At 40.4% G+C, this 20,725-nt stretch overlaps 3 protein-coding genes across 4 annotated transcripts; 2 read left to right on the top strand and 1 right to left on the bottom strand.

Annotated features, from left to right (window-relative positions):
* The first annotated feature begins 436 nt into the window (after nt 1-436).
* Nucleotides 437-2,992, top strand: cish (cytokine inducible SH2-containing protein). 2 transcript variants are annotated; one of them, XM_049583751.1, is made up of 4 exons: nt 437-703; nt 1,020-1,084; nt 1,686-1,849; nt 2,039-2,992. In XM_049583751.1, the coding sequence occupies exons 2-4, from the start codon at nt 1,065-1,067 to the stop codon at nt 2,533-2,535; spliced, it is 681 nt and encodes a 226-aa protein (XP_049439708.1). In that variant the 5' UTR covers nt 437-703; nt 1,020-1,064; the 3' UTR covers nt 2,536-2,992. The 2 variants fall into 2 exon arrangements, with proteins under 2 accessions (XP_049439708.1, XP_049439701.1); XM_049583744.1 differs by lacking the exon at nt 437-703 and having other exon boundaries at nt 710-1,084.
* On the bottom strand, nt 2,888-11,674 carry hemk1 (HemK methyltransferase family member 1). Its single transcript, XM_049583731.1, has 11 exons — nt 11,438-11,674; nt 8,658-8,831; nt 8,452-8,543; nt 8,220-8,313; nt 7,986-8,123; nt 5,910-5,974; nt 5,719-5,768; nt 5,519-5,624; nt 4,437-4,532; nt 4,024-4,134; nt 2,888-3,789 (listed from the first exon to the last, which is right to left on the bottom strand). The coding sequence occupies exons 1-11, from the start codon at nt 11,498-11,500 to the stop codon at nt 3,726-3,728; spliced, it is 1,053 nt and encodes a 350-aa protein (XP_049439688.1). The 5' UTR covers nt 11,501-11,674; the 3' UTR covers nt 2,888-3,725.
* A 328-nt stretch (nt 11,675-12,002) lies between these two features.
* nprl2 (NPR2 like, GATOR1 complex subunit) lies at nt 12,003-20,640 on the top strand. The gene is made up of 11 exons (XM_049584982.1): nt 12,003-12,439; nt 13,829-13,920; nt 14,233-14,401; nt 14,500-14,608; nt 16,420-16,556; nt 16,712-16,809; nt 18,410-18,446; nt 19,000-19,093; nt 19,172-19,289; nt 19,404-19,546; nt 19,628-20,640. The coding sequence occupies exons 1-11, from the start codon at nt 12,359-12,361 to the stop codon at nt 19,693-19,695; spliced, it is 1,146 nt and encodes a 381-aa protein (XP_049440939.1). The 5' UTR covers nt 12,003-12,358; the 3' UTR covers nt 19,696-20,640.
* The last annotated feature ends 85 nt before the right edge of the window (nt 20,641-20,725 follow it).

The following is a 20,725-nucleotide window of genomic DNA, read 5'->3' on the forward strand; positions in this document are numbered from 1 at the left end:
TAGAAAGTAAATATCAGGAGAGGTCAATTTTACATTCAAAGATATTGGTTTAACAAATGAAGCATAATGCAATATGAAAGTGAAGGTGGAACAAACCGTGAGCAAGATGACATGTCTCTGAGCTTACAGTAGACTTCAGCCGTCTTTTAGTTTCGTGTCACAACAACAACTTGCTTTCTCGAGCGCAATTACTCCGACAGAAACCTCCGAGAAAACCTCTCGCCGTGTTTTTCCAACCAGGATCGAGGGAAATCTATATTACTGGAAACAGCCTGTGTGTGCATTCCTATTATCTTTAATGTCGAGGCGGTGAATTCCCAGAAAGAAGGCTCTGTCAGGGCCGCCCGGCGGGGCGGAGTCAAGCCCTGCAATTATTCCTGGAAAGCGGATAGGGAGAAGCTGCCGCGCGATTCCTGGGAGCGAGCGCCGGTTCAGCGAAGGCAGGAGCCGGCGGGTGGAAACCTGGGGGGGTGGAAGGGGGGGTGAGTCTGAATACACGGACTGAAAAAATGACATGTTCTCCTGAGAATTAAGCGCTAAAAAGAAGAGTTTTACGCGCGAAACAACGCGTTTTAATACCGGAGTGGTTCGCTGGCTGAGGGCGCGAGGGACGCAGCAGCGGTTGGTGCGGAATGGGAGTTGGTGCGGCCGGCGTGACGTCAGAGCCGCCGGTGCTGTTCTCAGAATAGACTTCTAGGAAACGGTAAATTTTAAAAGCCAAGCCTTTACACTCTGTCCTTCACACATTTGGATCCCATTCTGGTGACAACACACTCCAAACCGCCGCGACGGAGATTTATATGTTTTAAACTCATTGTTTCCATTTTATTCTTTTTCAAACTGTACGTTTTATAGGCTACACAGTGTTCTTATATAAAGTACAGGACCAGACCCTGACCGGGGACGCGCGGGGCTCTCTCACAGTCCTGTCCATATCTCACCGACGTTATTTTCTCCTAAATGTGTTGTTTCTTAAACACAGGAGCTCAGTCTCTTTATGTTCTCGTTATTTTCTGAAGGAGAAAATTTGACCGGATCTTAAACCAGAGGACTCAAGATATAGCATGATTCTTTGTGTACCAGGGTGAGTTGATTTTCTTTGTTTCTGCGTTTTTCTCTTTTATTGTTTGTAATAAGAACACATAAAAAACAATTCTGCCTGTAAAAGCAATTTATTCTAATGTAGCCTTAAGTCATATGTATAGTCTGTAAACAGGAGAGTTAATTATAAACGTTTTCAAAGGGTGAGGACTCTGTGTAACTCAAGTCTACCTATTCCTAATAAAAAAAGGGCTTGTTATAAAACCAAAAAATGCCTTTCATCAGATGCTTCACACTTCTAATAAAAGTAATTACACAGTTCTTTCATAATTTAACCATTATTTAACGAGGAAAGCCTGAGGTTAAAATGTTCTTTCCAAGAGTGCTCTGACCCAGATTGCCAGCTGTAACAGACAAAACACAAAATGTGCCACAAAGTCAAAATAAAAATGTGACTATAAAATCATAATTTTGTGGTTCTCAAGTTGAAACAGTACAGTGGTGTGACCAGAGGGAATGTCCTCCTTTTAGCAGCAACCACTTAACTGCATATAATGATGTGGAATCCTGTGTTAACATGGAGGAGGGACGCCTGCAGTAAAAATGTTTGTGTTTTTAAACTGTATTTTCCGTCTTGTCTCCAGTCCCAGGACTCCTCTTCCCACTGCTCCGTCCACTGAAGCCCCACGGGGCATGCGGACAGGAACTGTACCTCCCACCCCTTGCCTTCAAAGCACCCCTCCGCTATGGGACCCCACAAAGGACCTGCGGGCGATCGCCAGCAACTTCTGCTATCTAGAAAATTCAGGTACAGTATAATTGTGTCACATTTGCAGCCATAAGTGAGATTCCTGAAAATCCACAAGCTGTTCCAGACACTGTTTGGCACATTTTGTCCTTTGTTAGTTAATACATCGTGAACTGTAAAATTAAGCAACACACATGGGAGTGAAAAGTGAGTGTTCACAGTGACTAATATTTAGGTATCTGTGTGTAGGATGGTACTGGGGAGCTGTAACTGCAGCTCAGGCCCATGCTGCACTACAAGAGGCATCTGAAGGAGCTTTTCTGGTACGGGACAGCAGCCACCCTCTGTACATGCTAACCCTCTCGGTCAGGACTGCACGCGGCCCCACTAGTATACGCATCCAGTACAGCGGCGCCCAGTTTCTGCTTGACTCCAGCTCCCCGGCCCGTCCCAGCCTGTCGTCCTTCCCCAACGTGCTCAGTCTGGTGCAACACTACATGGGACCAGAGAGGAAAGCGGAGGAGGGGAAGGTGGAGGAAGAGGCTCCTACCAAACCCTCTCAGCAGACAATTCAGGAGACATCTGTGGTATTAAAACTGAAGCGGGCCGTGTACAAGCCCCAAGGCCTCCCCTCTTTACAACACCTTACACGCCTTGTCATAAACAGACACTCTGACTGCCCCGACCAGCTACCACTCCCAAGGCCTTTGCTGCGTTACATACAGGACTATCCCTTCAAGGTATGAGGGGTCCCTCAAGTCCATGTTGATGACTTTGAGGAAAGAAACCGTCAAACAGGTCCTCTGTGTGCCTGTAAATGACACCGCTGCTCCAGCAGTTGGAGGCCAGTCACAAAAATACTGGACACAGGGTTGTGTTTTTGCTGACGAAATATGTACAAATTCAGTTAATGCTGACGTGCCTGGTTTCTGACTATATTTGTCGTGGACTGGGTGATGAAGAGCCCCAGAAAAAGATGACTTGTGAGCAAACCTCAGTACTGTACTCTCATATGTCATGACGGATGTGGAAATGGTCCATATCTGTTATACCCTCATCTGTTCTGGATGTACATACTGTTCCTGAGAAGTACACTGATTCCATTGAGACATCTTTTATGCCATTTTATTTTTCTCAGTACAACATTTTTTCTACCTTTTACATGTGTACATTTTTCTATTAAAGTAACCAACTGGAGTCTAACTTGCCGTTCTTTTAGTCATTGTCTCTTAAAAATGCCAGTATTAGTCACGGGGTCAAGAGAAATACTGTCATCATCATCGTCGTCATTATTATTAACCACCACATGATGACTCGCTCTTGTGACACTTGTTTCGAAATATTTTCGGCTTCAAATCACCTTTGAAACACAAAGACTTTGTGGCCTTTGAGCTTTATTAAGTGTGTGTGTGGGACCCAGATTGTGTGAGGAAGTAAAGGCCACATTGTGTGTGTGTGTGTGTGTGAGTGTGTGTGTGTGTGAGTGTGTGTGTGTGTGTATGTGTGTGTGTGTGTGTGTGTGTGTGTGTTTTGCTCAACAATGCGTACAGGCTGCATCTGAGTCAGCGAGTAGACGAGCGAAGGGGAGGACCGTTCATCAGCGGATTCACAGAACTACTGAATGCTTCCTGGGAGGAGGGTGAGATTCTGAGAGGGAGTGTTCTAAGAAAAGCCTCAGTAATTACCTTCAGCTTTGAGCCTGCTATTGTGCCATCTCGCACACTTTTTTTTTTTTTTTTATTGCGGCGCAGGATGTGATCACAAATGTTACCAGATTAAAAGTGCAACAGTGACATGAATATGATTTGAGCGTCTGCAAATTGTGAATGCTGAATGATCAGATGGGTGCGAGCGCGTGCTCGGTGGCTCAGTGGGGGTAGGGGAGCTGAGACTGTGGCGATCTGGGCAAAAGCCAGCGTAATAGGATCTCAGTTTCTCAATCTAGATCCAGCTTGTGGTGCTTGTGTGACTCTTCTTTCTGAAGGATGCAGAATCGTGGCCTAGGAAACAAAAACAAATAACCTCTGAATTTGTATTTGAAATGCAAAAGAAGCAAATAGCAGGGGTGCATTAAGCTTAATTTGTAATTGAGTGAAGATTTTAGTACTTTAAATCAAATAGACAGTGATGGGACTAAAAGGTGGACACTTCAGCATGAAGTTACAGCAGGTTACATGATGACAAAATGCTTTAATGATGTTCAGGTGACAGACATAAAAGCTCTCTACACAGACCTGCCGCTGATGTCGTGCCGTGTCTCCACATAATGCATCTCTTCCACATTCACCTCCACCCACCGTTGAATGAGCGGGGGGTGTCTGGGATCCACCTCCAAGTAAACACGGCTGTTATTCACCAGAGAGAGGACACAAAATGGATTAAAGAATAATTATCTACTGGGCAGAATTGACAGAAGCAACCTTGACATGAGGGAAGTGGCACATGTCTGGAACTGTATTTACTGGAAGTCTCTTAAAAAGCTTAACTCATTAAAGAGGCAACGCGATACGTGTGTTTTTCAGAACATGCTGTTCTTGTGACAAGCCGCCGTTAGGAATTAAACCCAGGTGGGTTAGTCTGTGTCTGTGTGTGTGTGTGCGCACGCGTGTGTGTGTGCATGCTTGTGTCGGGCAGTGGGGTTCTTTACCCATGATTTGATAGAATCTGTGGAGCCAATGTCAAAATTTGTTTGATCACTTTTAGGCCATCTTCACCTCCATCTAAAGCAGCGTGGTCTTCAAACCTGGGTGCACAGTAATCCATAAATTACTTACATACATCCATTTAATGCACATGTTTCTAATAATACTAATAAATACTACTACTAATAATAATTATAATTCTAAGGACACCAAATGCACTGATGCAAATTAATTTTATAACTCACTTTATGCATTTTCAAAGGTTCGACATGGTTACTCGGGTTCTCCGAAACAAACATCAAATTTCACAACTACATACAATATTATTTTTGGTCAAGAATTGTAAAATTATCAGCATGACTTTATGTCAACCCCTGTTAAGCATTTATGAACACTCAATTAAATGGTTTATAGCACACTGTAGGCCTAAAGCCAATATTATGTGTTCAGTCAAAACTTAGAAAAGACCAGAATCTGACTTGTCATGTTTTAGCATAAAAAAATTCTTTAAGTCATAAAAATGAATAATTAAAGAGAAAACAGCACGTTAAATTTTGTCTAACAGCAAAACACAGCCAGAAACCACACCACTCAACTATACTGCTAAAGCTAAAGAGGCAAACCAAGCTAAAGCTTGCTAGCAAGATAGCCATGGCTAAACTTGGCTAAAGCTAAATTTGGATAGATATTTTATAGTGTTTATTAATATCCCATATTTTCAATAACTATAATTCCTCCTTTAACTTCTCTCATGAATGCTTGATGACTTAGCTACAGTACTGTAATCAAATATACTGAGCTATCTTCAATCTTCCCGGGAATGTGTATAAGCTTTTTTTTTTTACAGCACACTGTAAGGATCTATTCATGCATGTAATCATTATTAAACTAAACTGTGCTGTCAATCCTTTATTAAATGAAGAAGTTATGGCGACTTCATAGGAAGAGTTGTAAATGCTGACAGCTCCATAAATAATACAGCTAAGCTGCATTATAGTTTATTATAATGTGTTACACAACCATTTATTATGTGTTTATACTGCTTATAGATGCTAACTATGGGAAGGTAAAATAAATAAACAGTCACCTCAATATTTCAGGCTCCAGCGTCGTCATATCCTCTGAGAACAGGTATGGAGGGTTACTGACCAAAGCTGAGACGTGGCTACAGAGGCTCAATACAGCATCTGCATCTGACAAAACACAAATTAATACTTTTTTTTTATTTTTTAAATTGGCAATATGTTTATTTTTTTTTAATATCTGCAATGTAGTGCTGTCACATACCTTTCATCACATCTATATGATAAATCTGTAATCTGTCCTGAAGCCCCAACCTGCAGAGAAAATCCTTCATCAGACTTTATGCATCACTCTGTACACCCTGATTCGAAAAACACTCATTGTCAGTCTCTAACCACAATCAGTGTAAACTAATGGGACATTTACAACTTGCGCATGTGCTATGGTACAATTACCGCAGCGCATTCTCTCTTGTTAAATCCACCGCATCCTGGCTTTGATCCACGGCGCTGGCCTTGAGCTAGTGAGACAGAAACAAACAATTAAACTGCTGTTTACTGTGTGCATACAACTACCTCGGGGAAAATCATCTATAAGACCTTGTAAGACACTTTTACAACTTTACGATCTGTTAACAGTTGGAGAAAGAAAAACAAATAGACAAAGCTAACTTCATGATAGGATATTACAAAGTATGTTTGTACTGTGCTTTATGATGTGAAAACAATGACGCATTCTACTACAAAGCTCCTTTACTCACCCATGTGTATTCTACAGCAGATACTGGTGGTTTTTTTTGTCATTAACAGATAACCTACTGATTTTGATGCATTGTTTAGAGTTTAAAATGTCAAAATTCAGACATGGCTATTGCCTGTTCCAAAAACAAAATTACTACATTTGTCAGTCTGACCAGCATAAGACAAGGAAACTGTTGTTCTGTTAGCATTTGTGAAATTGACACAAGCCAGTGTTTAGTATGTTACTCATCACAATTGTACTAAATACATTCTCCCTCAACCTACTGACCATTTAACTGACTCCTCATTTCAGCATCTACAAAACAAGACTATGAATCTACAGCCAGGCTAATGTTAAAGGGGAACTCCACAAATTTTACACATCAACGTCTGTTTGCAGGTCTTGGGGAGTGCTGCTGCATTTGTAACAACACTGCATAAAGCCTCTTGTGGCTTCAGAGGGAGCTGCGCAAAGTCTGATAAATGTGACGCTGGTTGTGGCTGAGGACTACAAGTTGGAAAATGACAAAATATCTGGGTGTAGCAAATTGGTGTGTTCCATTTGCACTGGGAAGTCGTAATTTCCGAGCTGCCAGTCAGATATTTCAACTGGAACAACCCTGAAGTTGGATTTACGACTCAAAAATTTGGAAAAACCTCCCCATCCTTGATCTCAAAATCCAATATGGCTGCTCCACCCACTAACAGCTGTAAAAGCTTAACTATTATACAGTTTATTAGCACTGCTGTCTTATTTGTGTCTCATTAAAACAGTCATACACACAGTACTGTCTAACTTCTGCCTGTGGACATGTTGCTATGGTGATTGTATGTGAACATTACAGTGTAATTTGTTACCAACTGGTTTTGCTAAAAATGGCTAACCTGGCTATAACTGGGATTGCTAACAACATCTCGGTTTTCCGACTTCTACTGTAACCTGGTCAATTCTGGAGTGACGTCATTCTTGGCTCTGAAGTCCAAGGTAAATGAAACTCAACATGCAACACCCACATCACCAACTTAACTGTTGGTGTTCATGGTGCATTGTGGGTAATGTAGGCAGCAGGTTTGAACAAGAACAAACAATGCATGGAAATAAAAAAGATGACATTTAGAAAAAAATTTATAGAAGTGCAGTGGAATACTCTTTTAATGCCAGCATTGCAAATACCCACAATGACATTTTTAAAATGCTTATCACGAGCATGTCATATTTACCATGCTGAACATCTTGGATAGGCGTGTTAGCATGCTAACATTTGCTAATTATGGCTAGACGCAAAGAACAGCTGGTGATGATGGGGATGTCATTAGTTTTGTAGGTATTTGAGGCCAAATGAAATGTCAGCGGATCACCAAAGTTATTTTAATGAATCCAGAGGAGAACATGATTGTCTGTACCAAACTTCACAGCAATCCATCCAATAGTTGTTAAAATATATATGATTCAAAACCACCGCTCATGGTGTTACCAAACAAAAAGTCAGAGATACCAAACTCATCTGGAGACCATGATAGTCTGTAAAAAAAAATGGTGCCTATTGCATCTATCAACCTTGAGATATTTGACCCAATAAGTGAAAACTTAAAACACAGAAAAAGTCACGAGATCGCTTAAGTTTGGAGGCTTTATCCTCGGAGGCCATGAATGTCTGTACCAAATTTCATGATAATCCATCAAAAAGTTGTTGAGATATTTCAGCCTGAATCACAGTGGTGAACTGACAGGCCGACACTGACATTACTAGAGGCTCAAAATCTATTTCCAACAATAAACACAAACCTCACCTGAGGCAGACTCTTCAGCAGACTCAGAGAAATGGCACCGGAGCCACATCCCACTTCCAAGCATGTGTGCTGGGCACCTGCACCCCCTCCAGTCCTGGGCTCTGTCTCCAGATCAGCAAGCACGAGTTCAACTAACTCCTGCGCCAACACACACAAATGTTATGTCTGATTGATCTTTGGGGATTTTATTGTACATTGTACGTATATGTGTGGCCTGTTTTTCTTCTCTTAAACCTCAGTTTCAGGTCTCGGTATGAACACAGGAGGTCTCATCTTCAGTGTCAGATCTCTGAAGTCCCACTCCTCAATCACATACTGCACAGGCATCCTGCACCACACACACACACACACACACACACACACACACACACACACACACACACACACACACACACACACACACTCATGAGTATTCTCAGTAAAAAACATCTGGGTATTCACACAGAGGTGTCTGTAAACCTTCTACCTGGATAAGCGTCTAGAGCAGAGCTTCCACACCTGCTCTGTTTTTTCTTGGCTGAGAAACTCTGTTAACTTCCCCTGCTCGAGACTTTCTATCTGGATACAGAAACAGCATAAAGAACATGAACATGACATGCTATTAGATAAGAATGCAGCTATTCAGCAAATGCGTCAGAAAATGAAGAATGAGCTAAGAGAATTCCCTCTCACAGTTTTAGCCCCGAGCAGATGAGCAATGATGTATTGACTGGAGTGGTCCGGCTCCGTCACACCTCTCTCTTCAAAGTGTCTCCTCCATAAGTCCACTGCCTGGAGTGCTGTGATCCTGCCTGCAGGTAAGGCCGGAGCGCTGCATGTACGCACTGCATGGGAGCCCCAAATTCCCTAAAAGATTAAAGAGAGTTTCTAGTAACATTCCAACATGCATTTCACACTTGCTGGTTTATCCATGTGACCCCCCCTTAGGGTAATCCCCACTGCCACACAAGTGACACCGAGTCGAATTTGAAAATTTCAGATTGAACCTCGGACACCACTGATTGACGTATATCCAAGACACATGTCTTTCCCGCAATTCACCAGCTTTCAGCTTCCTCTGCTCAGTGGAGGATCAAGTAATCTGTACTCTGAGTTATGTGAGATTAGATATACCTACACAAGTTGATGCAATCTAATACAAGACTGCATGATACTGAGAGGTGTTTCTAATAATCTGTGCTTCATGAAGCTGTAAGTAAATGGATTTCTGTAAGTGACAGGAAAACAAAGATAATATGTTTGAGTGAGCATACCAAATATCTGTGGCTGAGCGCTTCCTGTCATTAAAACCAATATCTGCCACAACTCAAGCCCGCTCCTACCTTTCACATTTCCATCACCTGACCTTCCCCGCCCACATACTCACCCTCTTTCTATTTCCCTAATCAGCCCAGCAGGATATGTAACGGCCCATCTCCACTCCTTCCCTGCCAGACTGTCTAGTTTTTTTTTTTTTTACTTGATACCTTCCCCAAAGCCCAAAGATTATTATATGTTTTTTACAAAGTTCAACGTGCCACAATTCAAATCAGGTAATTTCCATTCATTTTTTGAATCAAGTAATGCAATTCCCCAGATGTACTTTGTTTGAGCCAATCTGACAACACCAAGTCAAGTCGCTGGAGAGAACCATGAAGAACTAATGTTACATTGCTAAGTGCCAGTTGGAAAAAATTACATAAAAGATCATTTCATTCACATATAGAGACTACGTGGTGGTCAACATAAAATTAATTGCAGTATGTAAAATATGTGGGTTAAACATTACAGATGGAGATGCAACAACTTCCAACAAACTTGTTTTAACAAATAAATATATATTTTAAAAAGCATTAGAAATTTAATTTATTATTACTCTGTTGGTAAAATGGTATTACATTTGGTGGAGAGTGATTTATGACGTGTTTAGGACTTGAAACTCAAAGTTTAAACTTAAGACTTGACTTGGGATTTGTCAGTGTTGACTTGAGATATGGCTTAGGATGTGGCCATCTTGACTTGGGACCTGAGTGCAAAGATTTTACACTTACTTGAGACTAACAAAACAATGGCTTGGTTTCACCTGCGCTAGTTTGCATCCTTCCTCACTTTCTAGCCTTTGTGTCTGCCTGCCTAACCATTTGCCAGACTGATGATGCTACGTCTACGTCTTACCTGTTTCGACTGAGTACCTTGTTTGGACCATTGCCTGTTTTTGGAACTCAATGAAGAGAAGTTTCTTTGACAGTCATTGTCTACTTTTTGCTTCAAGCCATTTGTATTTCTGAGCTACTACAATACCTCCAGTTTTGAGAGTTAGTGAACTAAATAATCCGTTTTGAGATATATCATTGGGGTCCATAAACTTCAGGTGGACATTTGTAATTAGTTAATAAAGTGTGATTTACAGATTAATCAATACGGAAGTGTTAGTTGATTTGTAATTTTGGAGACACAGGGAGTCTTGACCCTCCTAATATTAAAAAAGGGGGACGATTAATGGCTGCCATACTTATTTCAAACATATTAGTTAAATATCATGATCACTCATCAGTGTAGTGCAATATCCTTTTCTCAGTCATGTGCAATACTACTTTTCATTGTTATATCATATTTAATATAACATTGATTATCAGGAACAGTCTGTTTTTTTTCACCATTTTAGTTCATTTTTAGTAACTCTTGTACTTATCGTACTCTTCTTGTTACTCTGTTAGGCGCTGGTTCTTGCTTTTGCTCATTGAAAACATAATTCTAATACTCTATTTTTCTAAAACTGGGCCCAGTGAGTGACCCTGACCCGGGGAACCCGACAACTGGTTGTCTGGTTGGTACAGGTTTTGGACATTAAATTGTGGTTACTGTACTTTGTGTTTCTGTAATTTGAAGCATTCTCTGACACAAGACTTTCCTTCGGGGTAAATTAAGTTGAATTGAACTGAACTGAATTCTACAGTTCACCAACTGAGTCACTGTGTTCATTAAAATGTTCAAACAGGGATTGATTCTAGTACTACCTCACTGCATTGTGGATAAATGAACATCTATCCAGCTCTTATACGCACCCATCAGCCCTTTACAGTTTTATCTTGGTGATGAAGTCAGGGATTGACAGCTCAATCTGTCAGTGTGATTATTTACCCAGATTTGATGAAGACTGCGTCTTTCCGAAGTTGAAATTAAATCTTTTGCCTCTTAAATCCACTCAAATGTAAGTGAACATCAATCATTAGGCTCAATAAAGATATAAACAAAGCAGTCTAGTTGTTAGTAGGGATCGTTATTTTTCATTTATCATTAATCAGCCAAGATATTGAGGGACATTTACTTTCATACTTTTCCCTATTTTATGTCTGGTGTAAAGTTAAAACTTGGTAAGGGGGTTATTTTCCAACATCCTGCTTTACTCCACTGTGCTAAAGCCAGATAGTATTCCAAGAGTACAACAAAAATCAATTTGACATGTTAATTACCTTTGGTCCAACACTCCTGCACCCAAAGCATCTGTAGCCTGCACTCAGAGATCTTCTCCACATTATTATTCTACACAAACACCTCCTTTACATCATAACTCTCTACGTTTTATAGGAACATATAGTTTGTGTATTCGCTGCATCCTTAAGGCATACTGTTGTCCTACATGTAAACCTAAATGGACATTAAACCACGTTTCTGTAGCCTGATGGCACGCTTCAAAACACTGTTGATAGTATTTCCTGTTATGCGGTGCACCTGCGCAGTACCGACCCCGGTGAACAGTGGTACCTTTAAGGACTGTCGAAAATATGAAACTTTTAACATGAAACACGCGAAATACCAAGCAAAATACAGTAATTAGCACGAAACTGGAGGATTTTATCACATTTTTCACGTTGTATTAGCCGAGACAATGTAAATCACATGAATGGCTAATTGTTTTAAAAATAACACACATCCTCCGCGGTCTACGTAGAACTTACGAGAATGTACGACGTCAGTTACGAGCGTTACAAATGTACGAGGGGCTCGTGAAGACATCAGTATTGTTGTTCCCCAGCCTGGTGAGCATGAATGTGTCGAGCATTGCAGAGTTGTTGGATAGTTTGCTGATAGTTTGACAGGCATTTTTGTCAAAGTACAGCGGTAACACATTTGTTCAGACGTTGTCCAGTCGTTAGAGCTGCTAAGTGTATTTCACAGGAGGCTGCTACTTGTTTTTTAACGTTTAAACGTGATGCTAGCAGCTAGCTTCTGATGCTAAATAACAGTTGAGACAAGCCAGGGCAGACACACACACACACACACACACACACACACACACACACACACACACTGACACAGGAGTCTGTCATTTGATACAGACACTGAATATTTAGTTAGATATCTGGGGTAAGATTGCCCTGATAACAAAGTCTATGATGGGCATGACCTCTCGAATAGAGTGTATATTTTTCAGTGAGTTTCATCCCACCCTGGGTCCAAAGATAACATATCAGGTAAGTGTATATCTTTAATAAGGGTAGTAGTTAATTAGAATGACCACAGCTACCTCATTAATTACCAAACACACTACCAACATGACATATATATCCTTACTGTGGTAGCTAAATTGTGGTAATCATATAACCTGGTATCAGAAACATAGAAAGTATATTAATGCATTAAATTCTGTTTCTCATTATCTCAAGTATGAGGACACTTCATTCAAAACAGTATCAGAATTTGCCATAAATCTTGGTGAATGCTTCCAGACTTACAGATTGTTCTAGGACAGTCTGTGCATCCTGACAGGCAGGCATGTCCAAACATTTTTGAAAGGAGGCCACATTAGATAATGTGAACATAACTGGGGGCCAGCTGCTTCTCACATTATACAGATATTTAAAAAAAAATGGATATGAGACAAACACAACTGCTTCATCTCTCAGTGAAAACATATTTAACTTTAATCCACTCCTTAAAGCAGTGGCCCTCGCTGGATAACAGTATTTGCTTGTTCACAGTCTGTTTATGGAAACAAATTAGCTCTACCTTCTTGCAAAGTGATCTTGCTAGATTAACTAGTATTGTGTGGTCGGCCACATACAGTATATTTTGAAAGAGAAGGGCCACGGTTGTGATCCTGGCCAGACTTTGGACATGTCACTTAAAGCTCTTGTGTGTACGATTTAATGGTATCTAGTGAAGAGTTTGCAGAACTGAAACTTTGCTCAAGTACAAAGGATGTAGGAGAACTATGGTGGCTAACCCAACAATGCAAATGGCCCTATCTAGAGCCAGTGTTATGTTTCACCTTCTGGGCTACTGTAGAACAACATGGCAGAATCTTTGGAAGGAGATCCGTTCCGTATGTACTGTAGATATAAAGCAGGAAGTGCACAGTGATTTGAAGCCAATTTTAGTGGCCAAACAGTGTTATTACATCATGTGATACACTGTGGCTTAATAAATATTTTTCCCATTGACTTACATGGCAGAATAGATGTCTGTAAATCAGTGGATACATTGTCTTGAGTGTAACAACCCCCAGAAAATGACTCATTTCACTGTCAGTGTTTGATTTGTTTTGTCTGATAACATTTGGTTATCAGACATTCTTATTTATTTATTTATTTATTCTTATTTTCAGGTGATTATAACTAATGAAACCATAGCTATGAACATTAGATACCATCTCTGCTAATAGATGCCCCTAAATCCTACAAACTGGAACTTTGATGTAATTAAAGTTAGAATAATTTATCTTTATTAATGGTAAGCAGGTGTTTTATCCCTCTACATATTCTTGCGGTTTTGACCTTGGAAGTGAAAAGTACATAACCTTCCCAGTGTATCTTATAGGATGTTTTTCACCACACAGTGTTCCCTGTGTCCTCTCCTGACAGGTCCCGGAGGAATACATTTCTCGGGAGCTCTTTGACACAGTTCAAGTTTATATCATCACCAAGCCAGAACTGCAAAACAAACTGATAACAGTGTATGTAATCTAATGCTTCCTCTCCTCGCCATAAGCCAGTCTTTTTGTCCTCCATTTATATCTGTGTTTGTCTTTATGTTGCTTCGTCTCAGTATCAAACTACTGTAAGAGTCAGAATTCAGTTTAATGCCAAGTTGGTTTACAAGGAATTTGCTTTGGTTAATTGGTGCGTAACATAAGGATGAAAGCAAGTGTTGCAAAAATCAAGAAACATAAATAAATAATAGGAGAAAATTATAATAAAAATGTGAAAAAATGCTATAAAATTATGTACAGTACATCTGAATTAATACACTCTTTATTTATTTTTAGCACTGCCATGGGCAAAAAGTTGATTGGCTGTCCTGTGTGCATTGAGCATAAAAAGTACAGCAGAAACGCCCTCCTGTTTAACCTTGGCCTTGTTTGTGACGCACAAACCAACACGTGTGCCCTTGAGCCGATTGTCAAGAAGCTGTCGGGGTACCTCACAACTCTGGAGGTAGTGAGTGATGTGTTTTCCCATCTGCACTTTGATGACGGCATAGTTCTTGGTAATTAGACTTCTCAGAGATGATGAATGTTTTTGTCTCGTTGCAGCTGGAGAGTGGCTTCATATCCAATGAGGAGAGCAAGCAGAAACTCTTACCCATCATGTCGACCTTGTTAGAGGAACTTAATGCCACGGGAGCCTGCTCTTTACCCATAGGTATTATTTTATATTGTCTCTTATACTGTCTCTTTAAAGGGGAACTACGTCCATTTATTTTTCAATTCATACATGTTATTCCTATGGTCTGACACTGCCCAAAAATATTAGTAAACATGAACAACTCTAAAATCCAAAACCTAGAGTGCTAAATCATACTCCCATTCACTGTCTACGGATCAGCTCCAGACTTTATACTTTATGACGTCACAAGTTTGGGACTAAGGTTATGTACACATTACAAACAAATGTGGCCAAAATATGGTTTATTTGTTCTCATATGACACAGATCTGATTTTTTTCAGAGTAGTGTAGACACAGAGGTCTGATATTTTCCAATCAGATCTGTGAGCAGTGTGACCACTGTGAGAATGGTCATGTCAGATTTTGTGGAAACCTTCTGATTCATCACCAGGCTAGGGTTGCAGTGATAAACTGTGAAACTGTAAACCAAGGTATAAAAAAATGACGATCATACAGTGTACATTTGCTTGTCTTCGATATCAGGGGGAAAAAATACAGCCGGATGGAGAACCTTACCTGCGTGTGCTCATCTCCTTTGCTCCTCCACTGCCTGTCAGACTTTTTAGACAAACTTCCATTAAAAAATGGTTTCAAACTTAAATTATAACAAAATGTTTGTTCCACCAAAATAACTCTTATGTTTTCATTCCTAAGGGTCATTGTAAGTGATAATAATATTTATGCAAAACCATATATCATGATCTGTTATATTTTCAGAGGGGGTTATTGTATTTTAAAAGTCCCATACCATTGCACCTCTAAATCAGACCTTGTTGTTGACATTGTACTGTATCAAAGCAGTACAATGTAACTACAGCAGGCTGCTGTAGCTGTACTGCTACTGCAGTAGGTTACCCCAGCCGCCAGCCAATAAAAGTCCGACTGCAAGAATCTTTCTGATGAGATAACCTTGCTAGACTCCTGCTGTGACAGCCTCGTCGTGAGGCGCTGACAGACATATTAGAATGTAGCCTTGGACATCCTAAAGTTCTAGAGGAACTGTTTCTTTGAAAAATGATCCACATCACTGGGCCACCACATCATCCACACCCACACGTCTCTTTCCACAGAACTATCAGCAACAGCTGCAAATAGAACTACAGCTATGGCTTTCATTTCTTTGTCTCCTCGCCCTCAACCACAACATATATAATATGACAAATTGTTATCTGACCTCTGCAACAAACAACTTGGGAGATTGGCGCTTGCACTGCAATGTCATCATCCTGTAATGTGAACATAGACTAACTTCTCTGGTTTCTGGCTTTGAGAGAGATTAGCTCATGTTCACAAATATTGAACGACCTTTGCTAGGCCATGAACATAACATTAAAATTATTAACTTAGATGGTGTTCCCCTTTGTTATACATGCAAAGGTGGTGGTGAAATGCAGAGAGTGTGTGTATGTGTGTGTGTTACAGGAAACAGCCTTGATTAAGTGAGTGACTGTAAAGCGTGTTCATAAAGTGTTCGTAGAAAACATTTTCTTGAGCTGTTCATTTTGCTCTGACTAGTTTTAGAGATTATTTTGCCACAGCACCAAAAGTGACATGATAATTTTGTGTTCATTAACCAATACTTTTATTTCTTTTTGACTTTGTCTTTAATGTATTTTGGGAAAAAGCATAGTAGTGATTTTCTTACTGTGATTTACCCTTTTAGGAAAAGTATTGAACATTAAAGTTTATGATTTGGCATTTTTAAAACCACATTTTGTGATGGCAACAATTACTTGTGAGAATTTTTAAAATCTAGTGTGTTTTATCTGCTCTGTGTCTGTTTTTAGACGGATCCAACACCATCCACTTAAAGTTGATCCATCTGCGAAAGGATCCTCCTATCGTTCAAGAGTACGATGTGCCTGTCTTCACCCAGTGCAAAGACCATTTCATCAAATCTCAGTGGGATCTCACCACGCAACAGGTAGGCCTTGTGCCTGATATCAAGCGACGCTGTGATAAGATATGTGCCCAAATTCTAAGAAGAGGAGAAGGATTAGTGATCAAAGGCCTAAGGCCTGTTAGGTCATGGAGTTTAGTACAAGCTGATAATGCTCTATTGTATGTTGTTTACTGCAGATCCTGCCCTACATTGATGGGTTCAGACACATCCAGAAAATCTCAGCTGAAGCGGATGTTGAGCTGAATCTTGTTCGCATTGCGGTACAGAATCTCCTGTAAGTATATTTCCGCGAAAAAAGGCTGACACACACCAATAGCAGCTGATGTGCATCAGAACACCCTTATCCATTGTATTCTATGTAAAGTAAGCCCGAGGGTCGATCCACACAACACATCATGACAAGCCACTATCCTATTCATCAGCGCTGGCCGTCAGCAGCAATTATCTCATTTGCTATCTTTGATTTATGCTCTGTGTAGCTACGCTGGTCCAGTGGCATAACAGTCACACATCTTACATATGTCTTTTGAAGTTGTATTCTGTACGTCTTTATCTTTTGTCAGCTGACACTGTGGAAACTGACACTGTGAAAACCACAAGAAAATAGAAGACAGAAGGAGTTTCATATATACGTCTCGCAGTCTGTCAGTAAAACCTCTGAAGCTGGCGTCTGCTCATGAACAGGCTCAAACACGTTAGCACAACAGGAATGTGATGATATCAAATAAATTTATTGAAAATTATTCACAATTTCCCTGTAACGACACATCAACAAAAATCATACACAGTGATAAAACAAATGAAAGACAATTACCGTGAGCACCTTTTAAGCCCTTTTTACACACAACCCAAATGATGGTGGCATCAGCCTGCTCCAGTGTGATTATATGCGGCTATAGAATCGAAATAGGCGCATTGGGCGTTTCATGTAACACAACAGCATCAGCTTCTATTGTGACATAAAACATTCGTGTCAGCAGCGCTTTCTAAACAACAACAATGGCATTAATGTGTCCGTAACAATCATTTATTGTCACTGTTCTATGGCAGCCGATCTCGTCCTCCTTGGAGGGTAAGGAGCTCTCGAATCTCATCAACTGTCTTGATTAGCCTTTTTAGTCATCCAGTTAGTAAGTCCACCCTTCCAACAATCACCAACTCTGCTTTGGTTGAAATGAGCCTTTAATTTACAGAGTTTGATGTGACAATATGCTGATCTACACACTGCTTATCCCTTCCGTCTCCCTCATCCACTGAGCAGCAGCTCTCACTCGTCGTTTAGAGGCTGCTACAGTAACGTCACATCATGTTTCAACAAACATTTAATCAATGGCAACAAAAGAAGAAAGGAAATGGCAGTAACAAAATATTTTAAAAGTCACAGATTGCTTGTTTGAAAACTTAACGTTACTACTCCATTTCTTGTTTAGTTGGAAGTTGGTTTGTTTATACAGAAGTTAGCCTGCTGCAATGGTTGCAATGGCAATGGCACACATAAAAATGGCCGCCGCTCTGACCATCCTGCTTCACTGACTTGAATGGACATGTCCGTTTCCCTCTCATTTTATTTCTATGATTAAACCTTTCATAAAGAGTACTTAATTTCTAAGAACCTCATTTTAAAGGTGGTAATATTAAACACATATTTTTAAAACCAATGTTACCCCTTTAACCTCTCACTTATTACATTTTTAAACATTTTTAATGACCGTAGGGACTCAACTACCCGTGAAGTTCTGGCAGAAACATATGTAATAAACATCTTGATAACAAAAGTCTCTGAGACATTTAAACAGCCTGAATGTGTGCGTTGCAGACTTTCATTTTCGAAAGAAACCAAGAAAAGATACTGAAATTCCTCTTTTCCTTCACAGGTATTATGGTGTCGTGACCTTGGTGTCAATATTTCAGGTATGGTGGTACTATTTATGATTTTAGGACCATTGTGATTTTAAAAAAAATCTAATTATGAGAAGAAGAGTCATTATTTGACGTAAATGTGGATTACACAGTGTAATGGCTATAGAATAATGACACCATATGCATTTAGATTAGTTCCCTATGAGCCTCACTTTCTCAGCGCAGTGCTGTCTGTCAGCGGGTACGATCCCCCGGGAAAATGAAGACTCAATTTACAGTAAAAAGGAAGTGCGTCATCCACTGCACGACCAAACAGGAAGAGCAGAGCAGTTTTATTTTCCACAGTAGCTGTCAGTAGCTTTCCTCAGTGTAAGTTCTTTGCAGTTACAGTAGCAGGAATGGCGGACTGAAGTTACCGTGGAAACGATGGTAGTTGCTAGACTCTGAGGGAAACTGACAATGATGTGGTTGTATTTGCGACAGCAGCACTGACAATAAAACTGCTTGGAAACTATTACTGTTTATTGCTGACAGTGGCCTAGTTCTCAGTCATAACTGTTTGAGGTTTGTTTAGTTTGGTGATTGTCTTTTTACCTCCCTCCAGTACTCCAATGTGTACTGCACCACCCCCAAAGTCCAGAGCCTCATAGACGACAAGTCCATCCAGGAGGAATGCCTCAACTACGTCACTAAGCAGGGTAAATAAGAGCCATGACTGCTGAACTCAAGTGTTATTTTCCTGACTTTGTGACGATCATTCTGTCATTGTGTGTCAGGCCAGAAGCGTGCCAGTCTGAGGGATGTGTTCCAGCTGTACTGTGGTCTGAGTCCAGGGACCACAGTCCGAGACCTTTGTTCTCGCTACTCGCAGCAGCTTCAAAGGGTAGATGAGAGGTCAGTATCATTCACCTTATCAGTTCCTGGAAAGACTTTGTGACTCTCAGGTCGGTCAGGTCAGAGTGACATTTATTTACATGCCTGCGTCATGTTGTGTGTTTCACCTTCCAGGAGGCTGATCCAGTTTGGACTGATGAAGTCTCTAATTCGACGGCTGCAGAAATACCCTGTGAAGGTGATCCGTGACGAGAGGAGCAGGCTGCCTCGACTCTACACCGGTTGCCATAGTTATGATGAGATCTGCTGCAAGACAGGCAGGTTTTAAAGCTCCCTCTGTTTGTTCAGTATAAGTAATGGTAGAAAACATGTCGGCTTACGGTGTCTTTATTTTACAGGGATCAGTTACCAGGAGCTGGACGAACGTTTGGAAAATGACCCCAACATCGTGGTGTGCTGGAAGTGACATGAACTGACAACAGACTGAAAGATACAGAGATGCCTCAACCAAAGATGCCTTCAGTGACAGGAGGAGTTTTCATAGTGAAAGTGAAGTAGTGTTTTGTAATTTTTATGTTAGTGGGTTTTTTTTAAACATCTCATCAAGAAGTAGCACATTTCTGTTTAGGTCAGTGAGGAAAGAGATATTTATTAATATTGTACAAAAGAGTTTGTGATTAATAAAATAGATTATACCACAATGTGACAGTGTGTTGTAAAGTGCATAAAATGATGAGAGGAAAAAACATCTAGAATTTAACATTTGATGCCACGTTTTAAAAATGAGACTGAAGCACTGGAACAAGTGGATATAGAAGATCTCATGTTGTCAGACTGGGCAAAATTACTCATCTAACTTTGAAACTACAATAAGAAACATTCATTCATTCATTCATTTTCCATAACCACTTAGTCTGTTAGGGGTTATGGGAGAGCTGGAGCCTATCCCAGCTAACATGTGGAAAGAGGTGGGGTACACCCTGGACAGGTCACATAGAGGAAGACAACCATTCACGCTCATACTCACACCTACGGGCAATTTAGAGTCACCAATCAACCTAACCTGCATGTCTTTGGACTGTGGGAGGAAACCGGAGTACCCAGAGAAAACCCACCCTGGATTCGAGCTGGGAACCCTCTTGTTGTGAGGCGACAAAGCCAACCACTGAACCACCGGGCCACCCAACATTAATATCAATAATTTTTACTTCACCACTATACTGTGGAAAAAAGGCACCACTACTTGTGCATTTCATGTCTCAAATTATAAGGAAAAAAATGACTGTCAAACAGCTACAGTTCCCAGTTGCTTACAAAAGATTTTATATTATACAATCTTTTAAGCTTATAAAATATTATATATTATTGCAATTTAGACAACCCAGCAGTATATAAAACAGTAAAAAACATTTCTTACACTCACAACAGTAAGTAATTTTATTTGAGAATCATGGTAATGTTTATTGCCAAGTAGGTTTTCACTCACAAAGACTTTG

This window comes from Epinephelus fuscoguttatus, linkage group LG1 (assembly GCF_011397635.1).
Source record: "Epinephelus fuscoguttatus linkage group LG1, E.fuscoguttatus.final_Chr_v1".
NCBI lineage: Eukaryota > Metazoa > Chordata > Actinopteri > Perciformes > Serranidae > Epinephelus > Epinephelus fuscoguttatus.